Source organism: Sceloporus occidentalis, unplaced genomic scaffold, assembly GCF_023333645.1.
Source record: "Sceloporus occidentalis isolate IW3139 unplaced genomic scaffold, rSceOcc1.0.p SCAF_1, whole genome shotgun sequence".
Classification (NCBI taxonomy): domain Eukaryota; kingdom Metazoa; phylum Chordata; class Lepidosauria; order Squamata; family Phrynosomatidae; genus Sceloporus; species Sceloporus occidentalis.
The window spans coordinates 148,566,007-148,581,783 of NW_028316981.1; the positions used below are offsets into that span (position 1 = coordinate 148,566,007).

General features: G+C 37.5%; 1 protein-coding gene across 2 annotated transcripts; it reads right to left on the reverse strand.

The window, feature by feature from the left end:
* Positions 1–772: 772 nt before the first annotated feature.
* Positions 773–15,130, reverse strand: LOC149322382 (beta-2-glycoprotein 1-like). Of its 2 annotated transcripts, none has more exons than XM_089508127.1 (8): positions 15,058–15,130; positions 10,535–10,653; positions 8,370–8,466; positions 6,857–6,933; positions 4,827–5,015; positions 4,431–4,610; positions 2,681–2,878; positions 773–1,289 (listed from the first exon to the last, which is right to left on the reverse strand). In XM_089508127.1, exons 1-8 carry the CDS (start codon positions 15,126–15,128, stop codon positions 1,222–1,224), a joined length of 999 nt encoding a protein of 332 aa, XP_089364253.1. In that variant the 5' UTR covers positions 15,129–15,130; the 3' UTR covers positions 773–1,221. The 2 variants fall into 2 exon arrangements, with proteins under 2 accessions (XP_089364253.1, XP_089364257.1); XM_089508131.1 differs by lacking the exon at positions 15,058–15,130 and adding an exon at positions 11,276–11,340.
* Positions 15,131–15,777: the final 647 nt, after the last annotated feature.

Sequence of the window (15,777 nt, forward strand, 5' to 3'; positions counted from 1 at the left end):
GGTGAAAGGTATTTGGAATAACTCCAGGATGGTAGTATACAAGCCTCTTGTACAAAGAGTCAGCAGTAAGAGGCTCTCTTCATGTACCGATTTGTTTTTCATTGCAATATTCATCATATTTTCCCTGAAAGATATTATCAATAACTTGATAAAGTCCCAATCAGCATAGCTTGAAGATGCTGCAGAATAATAAACCCAGGAATGAATTGTTAGTTTTCCATGATTAACATATTCTTTTCTTTTGCCTCATATAAAAGTTTGCAAGAAACATGAAAATATACATTAAGAATGATATACATCAGGAGGAATGAGGCACATCTGTCCATTTGGGAACTTATGCAGTCCAATTTGTTGCTAATCTAATATCTTGTTGAGTCTCTCACAATCTGAATTGTAAGAGAACTTTACATATTGAAAAGCAAAGATTATGACATACTGTATCTGATGGCAGCTTTGTACTACTAGGAAGCATTTCAATTCATGCAAGACAAAGAATCTGATTCTCAACATCTTTCCCATCTAAAACATCCCTTCTTGCTGTATCCCATCCTGTTCCAGTGATTCCCCCACACTTCAGGAACAATGGAGTTGCAACAGGAGAAGCATAGGGATGCAGTGGCTAAGGTAGATCTGCAAAAACCAGCTGCCCCATCTTATGGAAGTACAATTGTTTTCCACTAGCATAAACCACCCTTGGACACAGAACTGTTTGTATAATGAAGTAGGCCACCAAGAAACAAATCTGATTACATTTAGCAAATTTAATCTGAAATGTACAAGAAATTGAATATTACACATTCATATAAATGGATCACCAAGAAAATAATTCTGTGGGTCAGTGGATAATATTGTGGTTACATCAAAACTGAAATATACATAAGCAAGAATGAAAGAAAAGTACTGATGATCTGGTCATATTACAAAATCAAATTATTAACACATCTGTCTTTAGTACACATTTCTTTGACAAAATATCTGGCCTCTACATGCTTGTATACACTCAGAAAGTTGTGCGCATATATCTTTAAATGTACGATGCAGGAAAATTATCGAGCATTTATGTAATTACATATTTGAAGGTTAATAAAGGCAGCATATTAACGTCAAAAAGCCTGTTTAGAATATAATGGTGGTGATATCCTTGCATTCCACATTGCCATAATCTAAGAGAGACTTGGATGCTCCATTTGCCCACTTCTTCAATACATGAAGATATCCCCTTTAGCGAATAGTGTCACATGGTGGTAGGTCTGCTATGTCTGTTTTCAAGAACGATGTAATGCGCTGTTCTGTTTAAAATGAATTATACATCCAAGTAAGATACTTATTTCTCAAAATGCATTAGCTTATTTCATACCCCATAGTGATTTGTTGTTGTTCTCAAGTTGACTCTGACTCATGGCAACCCTATGAATGAGACATCTTCAAGACCCTCTATCCTCACCCACTCAGGTCCTGCAAGTTGAGGCCTATGAACTCCCTGATCGAGTCTAACCAGCTGACATGCAGTGTTCCTCTCTTGCTACCACCATCACCACCACCACCATTATTGTCTTTCTGTCTTCTCATAATGTGATTGAAATATGGCAGCCTCAGTTTTGTTATCTGGCCTCCAAGAAGAATTCAAGCTTTATCTGTTTAATGACCCATTTATTTGCCTTTTGGGTCATCCATGGTATCAGTGCTTTTTTCCAGCACCACATCTCAAATGAGTTGATTTTTTTTTCTATCACCTTTTTTCCCTGTCCAACTCTCACATCTATACATGGTGATGGGGAATACAAGGGCTTGGATAATCCTGAGCTTAGTGTTCAGTTTTATGTCTTTGCACTTTAGGATCTTGACTAGTTCTTTCATACTTGCCTCTCCACTCATAATCTCCTTCTGATATCCTGTCAGCAATCTCTGTTCTGGTCAGTGATTGATGCAAGGTAGGGAAAATCTTTAACTATTTCAGTTTCCTTGTCATTTCCCCATAATGGTACATGGAGAATATTTGCATCATTTGTCAATAAAGTTTAAATCATAGTTTTCGGAACACTGATCATCAATGCAAGCCATGCAAACTATGAAGCAACTTGATTAAGCTAAGCATAATAGCATTTTCTCTTTTTGCCAAATAAGATTATATCTTAGAATAAGCTTTTGTATGAACATGTTAAAATTATTTTTATGTAAATGCATTTTGCTATTTGATTTTTTAATTTTACATGAAAGCTCAGCTTTCCCTATCTGTTTGTTCCGAAGGACTTTGCTTCCACAACATCAGCACTTATTTTAAAAGGTTATCCTGTGTATATGAACTTAATTCAGAAACAAGACATACATTTGACATATAACTTCTATACTTCTCATACTTGCTTCAGTGCAAATGATACACCATGCTTACTCTCAGGCTGTTCAAAAGACATGCAGACAGAGGACTTTTTTCACTTATGGTAATGTCATCTACAGATATTCCAAAATTATGATATACGTTAATCCTTATGCCTAATAAGACAATCCAGCATCAGTCCTGTGCACCATCTACCACCCTGGAAATCTGCCTATATGTCCTACTATTATTCTTTCCATGATAGCAACTTGCACAACAAAATGGTTTATTATTAAATCCTTAGAAACTTTAGTTCTGTGTTAATGGGAATCATACATTTATCATACAAGAATATCTTGGTCATACCTTTGAAGCAGGCAGGGACTGTAAAATTGCCATCATTGCACTGAGAAGCTACTTTATAACTACAGTGCTGTTCTTTGTTTTTACAGAAAAACCAGATGCTTTCAGCATGTTGTATTCCTCTCTTGATATGGTCTTGGACCTTTACTTTCTGATTGTTGTATAACACAGTGGCTCTTTTGACAGGAATTGCACACGGTGCTGTTGGGAGAAGGATGTAAACATGTTTGGACAATAAGGCTACTGTTGATAAGTCAAATGACATAAGAATACAGAACTGTTAAAGTGAATGCTCACATCGTTGTTCAGTCCAGTTATTTAATAATAATAATAATAATAATAATAATAATAATAATATTTATTTGTATACCGCTTTTCTAAAATGAATTAATCAAAGCGGTTTACAACAGTTCGCAAACAATAACATAATACAGCATATCTCAAAAACATCATAACATCATAACATCAATGGCAATACATCTCAATACAAAGGCAACAATATAATTCTCAGTGCATATCACAAAACAGCCAATATTTATTAATAAAGCAAGTAAAATCACTCTGTGGAACGTGTTACAGAAACAAATTTTCCACAGGAATATCTTAAATTATTTCTTGTGTGTCATCTGAATTGTCAGTGGTGTTCTGCCCCTCTGTGATATGTCCTACCTCTGTAAGCAGGAAGCCACATGCACACAATGAGGTTTATCACACAGGTCCTGCAACGGGCCTGTCACATTACGAAAGGGGGTGTGATGGGAATGGGAGATGGCATAAAGTGCATCTTACTACACAGGAGAACGTTGCAGCCAGAAGTTCCCATCATGTTCCAGATGTGTCCCAGAGGGGGCGATTTTCAGAAATGGTTTAGAAGCATTCCTGACAATCGCCCCCTCTGGGATGCATCCAGAACGCAACAAGAACTTCCGGCGGTGGCAGTGGCAGCGTTCTCCTGTGTGGTAAGATGTGTTCTATGCCACCTCCCATTCCCATCACGCCCCCTTTTGTAATACGACAGGCCCAAATACCTATTTATTTTAAAAGACTCCAGTCAAAAGAATGTTGTTAAACCCCATTGAAAACAGTGGGACTTAACATTTACCAGAACTAGCTTTATAGGCTTTGATTCATAGACTAGGATCCTATTTGAGACATCTAGATCCATGAAACAGGAGGGGAAAGGAGAATGCCTTGTGGCCATATATGTATTGAGCAGAGAGGGAGACACTAGTGGAGTTTTTCTATCAGCAGATGTACCCAGTTGGATCTTGGTCATTCTCTCTCTCTCTCTCTCTCTCTCTCTCTCTCTCTCTCTCTCTGTGTGTGTGTGTGTGTGTGTGTGTGTGTGTGTGTGTTACCTGGTACCAATATATCATTCTAATTCCTATAGGTACTATATTTGTAATAACAGAGAATTACAATTAACTGGTCAGCTTGCCTAAAGCACCTGATGGATTCATGCACAATACAACAAAACCAACAATGATTTGTATTTCTGTTTAGAATTCCTCGTTTTCCATGTTAATTATTTTTCAATGATTGCACAAGTCATATTATAAGCATATCAAACGTCATAGTCATATTTTTTTCAGGGAAATTCTGGGTATTCTTACAGATATATCAGATCCTAAATTGTACCTCTGCATTGCAAGTCCACAATTATTACATAATTTGCATTGTTAACATATTTTTTAAAATGATCAAAATGTTCAGTGAATATCTGTGCAGTCTTACAGATCATCAGATTCCATACCTCTGCATACTGGTTTTGCTGACCAATGGCCTGTCTTCTCACAACTGGATTCTGCAGGTCCATCCAGCACATATGTTGGATTACAACCATAGGTCACAGTTTCTTTGTAATGATATGCTCTGTGAAGAAGCAAATATATATATCCATTTTCTATACCTTCTGGTCTTGGACACTCTACAACTGTGGTAGAAAAAATATTTAGTATGACAATGTGATGTTAGGTTTCAGATTCAATGCAGACTAAAAGCTGAGTACTGATCCCAAAGCCTATAGTCCTGACCCTAGGAAAATGACAGCAAAACTAGTATTTTCAAAAGATTCAGCATCAACTCACCCCATCTTTTCTAAACCGCCTTCAAAATAACAGCACTGTAGCCATATTCATACAATACTTACATCTGCATTCTGGTAGTGCGCTCCATTTCCCATCGGCCTCACAAACAGCTGTTTCACTTCCAAAAAGAGCATAAGGCAATAAACATTCAAATTTGATTTCATCTTGGAAGACTGATTTGCTCCCTGGGTGAAGTCTGTGACAAGAAAGGACTGAAAATTCACAATCCGGAGGTAGAGGACAAATCACAGCTGGAAATGAAAACAAATTTACTTCACACAGTGTAAACACTATACAGAAGACTTTCCCCCCACATATCAGGGGTAGAGAATCTTGGGACTCCTGACTCTAGCCCTGCTGTGATCCAAGTCTAGTCCTTTGTGCTCCCCACAAGAGCCATATCCTGTTATACCGGGTTTCCCAGCTTTCTACAGTTCTTCCCTATTCTGAATGGCTTAAATGTTTCTCCTAAAGTTTAGTTGTTCATAATGAGGGTGTTAAGAGCAAGTGTGGTGTAGTGGTTTGAGTGCTGGACTATAACTTTGGAGACCATGGTTCAGATCCCTGCTCTGGAAAGCCAAGGAAATCCACAGGCCAGCCTTGGGCAAATTATACTCTCTCCTCCCCAGAGGAAGAAACGAGCAAACTCCCTCTGAAAAATTTTTGCCAAGTAAACCCCATAATAGGTTTGCCTTAGGGTCACCGTAAATCAGAAAAGACCTGTAAGCACCCAACAACAATGAGAGTGTTAAGGCAAAATGTGCTGGTATTTTTTAGTCCCATCCTTTAACTATTAGAATGCAGCCATCCAAGGAATCATTTGAAATGGAATTTGGCCCTTGGGCTGAAAGAGCCCCCCCCCCCCCATCAGATAGAATTTATTATACAGTATTGTATAGGATGCTTTTGCATACCTATGAAATGCAATACAGTTGCCAATAAATTTTTAGAATACATTTTATAACTTCCTCCTTTTAAAGAGGCTCAAACATTTGGAAGGACAGAAATCTATATCAAACTCAAAGGTTTATATTTCAGTTCCTGATAGATGTTTGTTCCAATCTTCACTTTCACTTACTGGACAGATTTGAAATCCAGGCAATGTTTTGCACAGATCGAGTAAGTCTCAGTTGTAAATGTAGGCATTCTAGAATATGGAGACCTCAAAGGAGCACCGAATCTATCTGTTGCCTAATATGTCCAAAGTGCTGTAATCCTCCCTGAGGCATGGTTCTGCTCCAGATTTCATAGAGAGAAAGTTGAACTTTCCTCCTTATCATGTCAAAATTTTCCATAATTTTCCTGCTTGCAAGAACCGATTAGGGGTCCCCCAAGGAGGAGTTATAATATCTGAAGTATATTGGGCAGTAAATTAGACTCTATGCAGCTTAAGGTTTCTTCCTCTTTCCTTTCTGCATTTGGTGTTTTCCCTCCTTTCAAATGTAATTGTTCAGCCACCATCGCTGACTCACCATTTAAAGAATAAACCTTTGATCCTAATTCTGTCCATGTATACTCAAAAAATTAATCTTGTCCTAGCAGGCAAGAGACTGCAGCAGAATGGCATTTTAGCAGTAACACATTTCTAAAAATGCATTCCACTTTAGTGCCCCCTTTTTGTCAATGTGTGTATTTTCTGTTTTTCTAAAAAGTATTTGCAATTTCCACATACAAATCACCATAGTCTTTTATTTTGGCATGTGCTGTACTCTTAGGTTCTATTAAACATTTCTTTCCTCATATTCAGAGTGTTAAATTCTACTTCTGTGCACCAAGGTTCAGATTTCTAGTGAATTAGGTATTATTTCCACTTGAGAGGAAGATATATAAATGATCTTCTTTCATAGCCTTTTAATAATTAGGTTGTCCTAAACTACTCTTAATATACCAAATTGCACGTGTCGTTAAAATGAGTATACCTGAGCAATTTAAGTGGTATGGACACCCTGTTCTAAATGTGTGTTAGGCATGACCCATGTTTCATTTCAGTAGGAATGTAGATATCTTGATAAAATTTTCTTTCTATTCTCAAAAGTCAACCACTCCCATGCATCTTTATATACTGTATATGCCAATAATTTCTCTTACATACGTTGACATTCAGGAAGCTTTGCACTCCATCGTCCATTTGCCAGGCATTGGCTGGTGTTAGGTCCTTGAAGAATATACCTGAAAATTAAAGCAGTTTTTAGAATATTTGGTATCTAATGTTATTTTAATTTGTTGACGGCCTTATTTTATTTTATTAGTATATGTTAACATGTACTAATACTGTATGTATTATACTTTACACCATAGGCAGGTTTATTTTATCTATTTTAATTGATTGTATGTACAGCGCAGTGTAGATTTGCTGCACTATATTAAAAAAGCTTAATAATATTAATAATAATAATACAAGGGCTATATGAATTATTTGATGCTATTTGATTCTTTCTTTTTTTATTATAAAACAAGTACGAGAGAGAGAGAGAGAGAGAGAGAGAGAGAGAGAAACACAAAACAATACAGTACAAATATTTTCAAGTCCTATATATCATAGTACCAGCAGGATTCAGAAAGGCTTTAATGCAAAGAACCCCTAGATCACGCAACCATCGATAATTATGTCAGACATCTTGCAACATGCCCTTCCAATATTTCTATTGCTAACTAAGGGGACCAAATAAAATTTTAGATTTGTTAACTTAATAAATAAAGGGCATCCCATTCTCTATTAAACTTCTTTTTTCCCTCTTTTTATCCTTTTCCGTAAGTTTTTTTATGTAAAAATAAGTCCCAAATCCTTCTCCAGTAAATGAAGGCAGCTACACTGTCTACTGACTTCCATCTTTTTGCCACGACTAACCTTCCTACCAACAGCAATAAATAAATGCTATGTTTATAACATAAATCCTTAGTTTTATCCCAAAATAAAGATGGAAGTATTCGGCTAAAATCAAACTTTTTTTTAATAGTAACATTCCCAAAATTGGTTATTAGTTGTTTTCAGAACAGAAATGGATATTATACAACAGGGGCAATAAAAAGGTGTCCCCTATTTAAAAAATGGCAAAATTAAATCTTGCTTTTTGGAATTTTTAAAGAATATATATTTTCAAGCTGTGAATGGTGGAATCCATAGATACAGAATCCTTGGATATGGAGGACCAACTGTATTTGGGACTAGATACATATTTTAACTATTATCTAGTGGTTCTTATTTGTTTCCAGATACAAATGACTTGTGACTTTTTCATTATTATATTTAGAAACATGAGAGCCTGAAGATGCTTGCTTTAAAAAGCAAAATATTAGTAATTCTATGAAAATCAGCAGTACAGACAAAAGTGTAATTGAATAAATGTCCTAAATCATACTGCTTAGTCTCAACCACAGTAGACCCATTTAATCAACTGTTAATTATTGATTCAGAACATAGGCAAATCCTATTGATTCAGTGGGTCTACTCCAATCGGGTCTAACAATAGGATTCAGGCTAATATGTTGCTTCTTGACTTTATGATAACCTCCCCATGTTCAAAACAACCTGTCAAACTTTTTAAGAGACACAATTTATGGAGAATAAATACACCATTTCAATAGCAAACAACCATACTACTTACCCAGGGTCACATGAAAACCTTATAAAATTTGGGTAGCTTAGATCTGTAAAATGTATATTTCCATTCTTCAGGGGGCCAGGATCAGGACATTTTTTTGCTGTTTGAATACAAGATCATTTTTATTATACTTAGAGGATTAGAGAGATGGATGGAAAGACAGATAGGTATAAAACAATTCCAGAACTGGGACAATATCATTACATATTTAATTCACAAAAGCTTCTTGGGAAAAAGATGTATTACAATACATTATGGGATTTTATGGAACTCTTGAAGCCTTTAAATAAACTGCCCTAATATTAGAAATTAAACATGTAATTGGACACACATATATTATTACTCATGTAATTGGAACATGGATTATGAGAATCATAAGCCAAGGGAAACTAGACATAGTAAAACAAAAAAAGGAAATGGAACACATAAATGTAGCAATACTAGGAGTGAATGAGTTAAAATGGACAGGAATGGGACACTTTGGCGCGTTACAGACCACCCAAAATGGGCGGTCTGCCGCTGCTGCCATTTGCAGTGCGGAGGAGCCCCAGTGTACAAACCGCGCGGCTCTTCCGCGCTGCAAAAAGAAGCCCCAAAATGGTGCTTCTCTTTGCAGCGTGGTTATGACACCGCGAGGTGCTAATGGTGCACTTGCGGCAACATTTACGCGGCGCGATGTGCGGATGCAATGCATCTGCTACATCAAGATGGCGGCCCCCGTGTGGACTGGCGCCGCCATTTTGTACGGACTCGGTCCGTACTAGGGTTGAGGGGCGTCCGGAAGTGACGCCCCTTCTCAACCCTACTACGCCCCATCGGCGAGTCTGTAACATGCCATAAACTCAGACATGTAAGCACAGTAACCTACTCAGGGAATGAAAAAATGAGAAGAAATGGGGTGGCTTTCATTCTAAGGAAAGACATAGCAAAAGCAGTCCAAGGGTACAATGCAAAGTCAGGTTGTATAATTCTATAATGCTTCAGGAAAAAACTAGTTACAAGTATATGCTTCAACCCCACATGCAAAAGAAGAAAATTAGACATTCTATGATGCAGTACATTTGATAGTCCTGATGAAAAATCTCTACCAAGGACAAGAACTCACCATCCGAACAGAAAGTGGTTCCTAATAGGCAAAGCTACATTCTATCACCCTATCAGTTCAATTTATATGCCAAAAACATCATAAGAAAAACAGTATTAGACTCAGAAGAAGGAGGTGTGAAAATAGGAGGAAGGAACATCAACAGCCTAAAGGGATGCAGATAACACCATAATACAGTGGACACATGGTATCCACTGGAGTTTGGTTCCAGGATACCCCCATGGATACCAAAATCTGTGAATGCTCAAGTTCCATTAAATAAAATGGAACAGTAAAATGGTGTCCATTATATAAAATGGCAAAATCAAGGTTTGCTTATTGGAATTTATATTTTTTCTTAATATTTTCAAGCTATGTATGGTTGAATCCATGGATAAAAAGTCCATAAATATGGAAGGCCTGTATTGGTGGGAGACATCACAGACTAGGAACAGATAACAAGGAAGGTCAAAGATGAAAATGCAAAGGTGGGATTAATGCTGAACATAAAGAAAGCAAAAATAATGACCACAGAAGAAATACTTAAATTCGACCTAAACAATGAGGAAAGTGAAATAGTCAATGAATTTTCATACCTAGAATAAAACATTGACCAGAGTGGTGACTACAGTCAAGAAATAAGGGAAACAATGGAAATGGGAAGGGCAGCTATGAAAGAACTAGAAAGATCCTGAAGAGTAAAGCTATACAATTGAGCACTAAAGTTAGAATCGTCCAGGCCACTGCATTCTCCATAACCATGTAGGGATGTGAAAACTAGACAATAAAGGAAGGAGACAGAAAGAAAATCAACTAATTCAAGATGTGGTGCTGGAGAAGAGTGCTGAGGATAACATGGGTGGCCAAAATGACAAATGGGTCCTTGGACAGATCAAACCAGCACTCTCCTTGGAAGCCAAGATGATCATACCAAATAAATACAATTCTAAAAACCTATCCTGGCTCCCCAGAATAGATTAAACTATATTGCCTATCAAATCCATGGTGTGTCAAAATACAGTGATCAGTCCCAAAGATATCAGAGTACATTTTTCCCTTATGTAAAATTACTATAGACACTTACCTATGGATGCAAGGATAGTATGAGCTGCTACAGAAATGGTCCCTAAGATGAAGAGGGCTGGAGACATTGCTGCTGAATTGCAAGCTGGCAAAATGATCCTGAACTCAGTGCTTTGATTCCTAAAAGAAACAGATCAGAAAGTCTAAAGATTAACTTGCACTGTTTATTTTCTTGTAAACAAGGTTGGCAGGGGGAAATTCCCTGTAAATATCTTGAACAGAGAATCAGACAGAACACTACACAATTCTTATAGGAACCCAGATAGCAGGTAAGTTCAAAGATTTAGTTTTTGTCTTGAATCTTTTGTACACCTTATCTTCCTGGGCTGATTGTGCCACTACACAATACTTATCCGAAGGGGAGACTGGATTAAAGTGACAGGTTGGGTGAAAAGTGTTCAAAATCACAAGATACCATATTGTTTCTTCTTACGCATATGCCTATTCACCAGTTTAGAGAGTTATGCCTGCCAAGTATCATTTTCTCAGGAAATATATGTTAATATATAAAAGCTCATGGTTGCGGTTTTTACAAGGCCTTGTCAGCTTACAAGTGGCATAAAACGAAATGAAAAATAAATAATATTTAAGAAACCTACTCTATCACCCACAGAAATAAAAAAAAGTCCTGTGAATACAAAATCTGTGGTGTATCACTCGTTGCAATAATGTAGTTTTTTCTTTCCTTTCCTTTCCTCCTTTCTTTCTTTTTTGTTCATACTAAATAATGAGAAAAGCTTACCTTAAGCTGCAAGTACAATATGAATAAGAGCATCAGTCCCTAAGATGAGGAGGACTAAAGACATTGCTGTTGGATTGCAAGCTGCCAAAATGAACCTAAGCTCAGCACTTTGCTCTTAAACTTAACGGAACAGAAAGGATAAATATTAACTTAAGTTGTTTATTTATTTTTCTGGTAAACAAAATCAGAAGGAAGAGATTCCCCATGCGGCTGAGTAAACAGACTGAACTTTCATCCAAAGCATTATGCAATTCTCACAGACAGCAGTTCAGTTCAAAGGTCTAGTTTTTGCTTGGGAGTCTTCTGTGCCCCACAGCTTTCTGGACCAAGTGTCTCATTACACAATATTTATCAGTAGGGTAGAATGGAGGAAGCTGATATGCTGAGTGGTGAGGATTCACAATCTTAATAGTATTGTTTCTTCTTCCCTAAAGTTAAAATCCCATCTCATTACTTAAAACCGCCAGGGATCATTCCCTCTGGGGCAAGCTCAAAGGTGCCCTTGGGAAAGAAAATGACTGGTTGCAATCAGTCAAGTTACCAATTAAGTGAGAAATTCTCAAACAAAAAAGAGCAACGGTGTTTAACCAAACTTGGCATTTTTCAGTACATTCCAATAAGGCGCTTAATACAGAAATTTAGCTTAATTTAACATAAACACAATCATTCTTCTTTCATGTGCAAACACAGATATAAGTGCATTAGAATTAATTTAAAATCTAATTGAATTTGATTTTTAGCCTATTAACAATCAATGCTGAAATGCATTAAAACACTTCCAGTAACAGTCCAGTCTTTCTCCAAGACCCACTTACTTGGGAGAAAGCCCACTGAAATCAACATTACTAGTGATTCTGAACAGTTACAGTACATGGAAAGATAATACTATAAATATTACACAAGACAACTTTAAGTCAATAAACATGCAAAATGAACATTATCAAAGACAGATCCATACAGAAACAAATTCTGTTGAATTCCATGGGGCTTTATTCTCAACAGTAACATGACTCCCCAAAAATGAAATTGTGCATAAAATGGTAGCCCAGCCTAGGCTTGACTTAGAAGCCTGTCCCAGTGGCTTCCATGGAACGTGCTATAACTGCAAACGATAGATGTCTGCTCAGAAGTAAGCCCTGTTCCCTATAATAGAACTTATTTATATGTTAGTCCACATAATTTCGCAACCTACATTTTTTAACAGACTGAAAGACCCACTAGGGGGTGAATGGTTTTGTCCAGGTCCATACATCCCCAGAATTAAGATGAGGCACTAGATCTGAGAGACCTCACAGGGCCGCGTTTGTGGCAGTCGCAGCTCATCCTCCTCTGCCTCTTCCTTCTTGTCTCTGTTGTTTCCCATCAACAACCTCTATTGCCTCTGCTGGTCTCCAAGTCTTAGCCTCTCTGCAGTGTCTCTGTCAATCAGATGGTGGAGAGGTGGGTGCTTTGGCTACTGCTATAAAAATCTCCTTCAGTTTCATCATCTTAGGAGGCCGGGGGCAGGAGGCAATGGAGGTCCAGTGGATGTGTCCTTGGAGCAAGGCATTGGTGTCATGGTACCAAAGCAGCCAAGGGAGTAACAATCTGGGGATATTGGAGAGGACAGAGAGGACAAGGGCAAGGAGGATGAACCACCACTTCTGGCCTGGTACTGACATGGCTGCTGCAAAAATCTCTGTCAGGGTCATCATTCTACTCTTCCATCTTAAAAAAGTTGACAAAATTGAAAGCGATTTTTCCAGCAGCATCTGGGAATTATAATCTGTAGCATGCATGTTTGGAGGTCTAGAGATGTTCATGTTTTTTCCACTTTTGTGGAGCTGCTGTATCCCAGCTCCTGCTAATGTGGGGAGCCGACTATCTCATACCCTCCAACATTTCACTGATGAAAAACAAGACACATATGGCCAAGTAATATCAGTGTATTCACGGTGGCAAAAGTTATCAGTGAGGAAGAACACACAATCTAGGAGAGGCTGCAGAAGTTTGCTTTTGCCTGAGCCTTCTGGAAAGGACACGATTCATCATCCTCTCCTTTCCCTCCCTTCTCTGAGTTGAGTGCAAACTACTTTTATACTTTGAATTCAGTTTTTTGCAATTGAAGTGAGCTGTGGATAAAGAGTGAAAGTGGAAGGAGGAGAAAGAAGCTGGGATATTTTAAAAACAGCTGAAAAATAGGATGATTGAGGATTAATCAGGACTTTCTTTCCAAATTGGGAAAGCTGAAGAATGTGTTATCTCAACATAATTCTTGCCTTTGTCTCTCTTCTGCTCCTTCTTGCATAGCAGACCTGTGCTTGCTCTTAGACACAAACCCCGTCATGCAGGTTTTTTTCTTCTTCATAGTTGACTTATATTGCATATGGTCTGCCTCCATACAGAATTTCTATTGATAGTGGTAAATAGTAGACAGCTATATGTATAGTTACTTGTCACTGCTGAGCTACTCTAAGAAGTGCATTGGAGAAAGAGAGAAAACCTCTGCCTCTTAAAGGTATAACGTAAATTTTAAAAGCTTCTTGTATTTCTCTGTCCACTTGAAAAGTAAAACAGCCTGTTTTCAGCTGATGAAGATTAGCCAACCTGAAAACCTAAATTATATCATATCATCACCCTTTTATATCATAACACAATATAACTGAAACCCAAATGTAATTGTGGGCAATTTGTCTCACTGAATAATGAGGCCCCTTAGACATGTATGTGGTCCTTTTTCACATCAAAAGTTGCATCAAGCTCATCTGAGCATTGTGACAGAAATGAAGGTGTGTATCAGCAAACATCTGCATATCTCCTTTGCTGGATTGGGGCAGGTACGTGCCCTGCAGTTGCTTGCCTTTGTGGCAAAGCATATAACAAAGTCTCTTCATAACAAAGTAGATGTTGTTTTATGTTTAAATCTTGCTGCGATTTAGTGGCATCCATCTCAAGTTAATACATTAAGGTTGGTGGGTATCCATTGTAATAAAGTACAGTATTTTCCCAGTTGAACTCACCAGGTTCCAACCTTTTCATCTGCATATTATCCTATGGACATTTGATAGGAAAGAGCTGTAATTCTCATTTTTATAATTTTTATTGTTTTCCACAAACTATTAGTTTTTCCATGTAGGTAAATAGTATCAGCTATTTATTACTGTAGAAAAGAAAATTACAACTTTGTCTAGAATTGGAAATAATTCAGTTTTAAAAAATTTCTGTGTATAATTAAGTCTCCCAGAAGTGCAGAATACCTTTTCCAGTCTGTGTCTGGTATCCTACAGTGCCCAGACAGGGTGGAATACCCCACCCACACAATTTAGCATTCTGAAGCTATAGAGATCACTCTTTTGATCATTTACTGACTAGTAGAAGTTGAGATCTGCCCAGGCAGTCCCCAGCTACACTTCTGCATCTAGGAAACCAAAGCTGACTTTGCTTTCCTAGAACTCCAGTGACTTACTAGAGATCTTGAAGGACCATGACAATTTTTCATCTACCAGGTGCAAAATGTACCCTCATGCTCCTTGGCCATCTCTTGCCTTCCCCAGACATTAAATGGTCAGAGGAATGCATGTTAGAGTTTTAAAGTTACTTTCTGGATGGGGGGAGGGATAACGCAAGGGGAATAAAAAATGTCATCCAAAAAAGCTATACAGACTAATTTGTAATCTACACGAAACACAGGAGACACATAAGAAGAAACTTCAGTCTCAGACAAAACCAGATGTCTTTTCTGCTTAGAAACATAATTCACAATAAAATGAATTGCTTTATGTAAAAAAGCAATACAATATTACCTATTGTTTTCTTCAAACATTTCTTTGGTAGGTAACAGCAGTTCATTAGAGCTGTTGGTTGCTGTCATCATTATTTATGTTGAGTAGAAGTATATTAATGAGATATCCCTGTGCATATAAAATTCATTTGTGATACCTTTTTGTCTTCTCTGAAGACAGCTTCATTCTCTATAAAATAGTGGCATTGAAACATCTGGCTTTTGCTGTTGATAAATTAAATAAGGTATTATGCAGATGTCATTGTACTTTCATGACTTGCACAGTAGTGGCTGCTGAGAAGGACAAAGGAAAAGTACCACCTCTCTTGCAGATTCTGCCTCTTGCAAAAAGCCTCTGTGTGTACGTATGTGTCTGTTTATTTGGAAGATTTGTATGCTATTTTTCACTCCAAGTATCTCAGGATTACTCACCTAACGAACAACAACTACAATAAAACACAGTGATTGTAATTCAGTTAATATTATTGGGAAAATTACCACAACAACGATAAAAACCCAATTGAGCCCACACCATTATCCATTCAACGTTGTGCCTTAGGATCTTAGATCTCAGGACATGACTGCTTTTCCAGGCCTAAGCAGTTGTGAGTGATCGTTCACTTTCTGATTCTCCTTCAATTTCCAACTCCCTGTGACTGCTGGTTTTATTTCTTATATGCTTTCACATCTTTCTTTCAAAAGTTCCGTTAAAAAATAAATTGTTTAATTGGTGATTGGAGCC

What these genes read in the sequence shown, in the direction of transcription:
- LOC149322382 (XM_089508127.1), bottom strand. Translation starts at nt 15,128, where the DNA reads ATGATGACAGCAACCAACAGCTCTAATGAACTGCTGTTACCTACCAAA. An exon ending in AAAGCTTCCTGAATGTCAAC is followed by an intron (nt 5,016 to 6,856) that starts GTATGTAAGAGA and finishes TTTCATTTCCAG; the next exon opens with CTGTGATTTGTCCTCTACCT. An exon ending in AGCAAAACCAGTATGCAGAG is followed by an intron (nt 2,879 to 4,430) that starts GTATGGAATCTG and finishes TTCTCCCAACAG; the next exon opens with CACCGTGTGCAATTCCTGTC.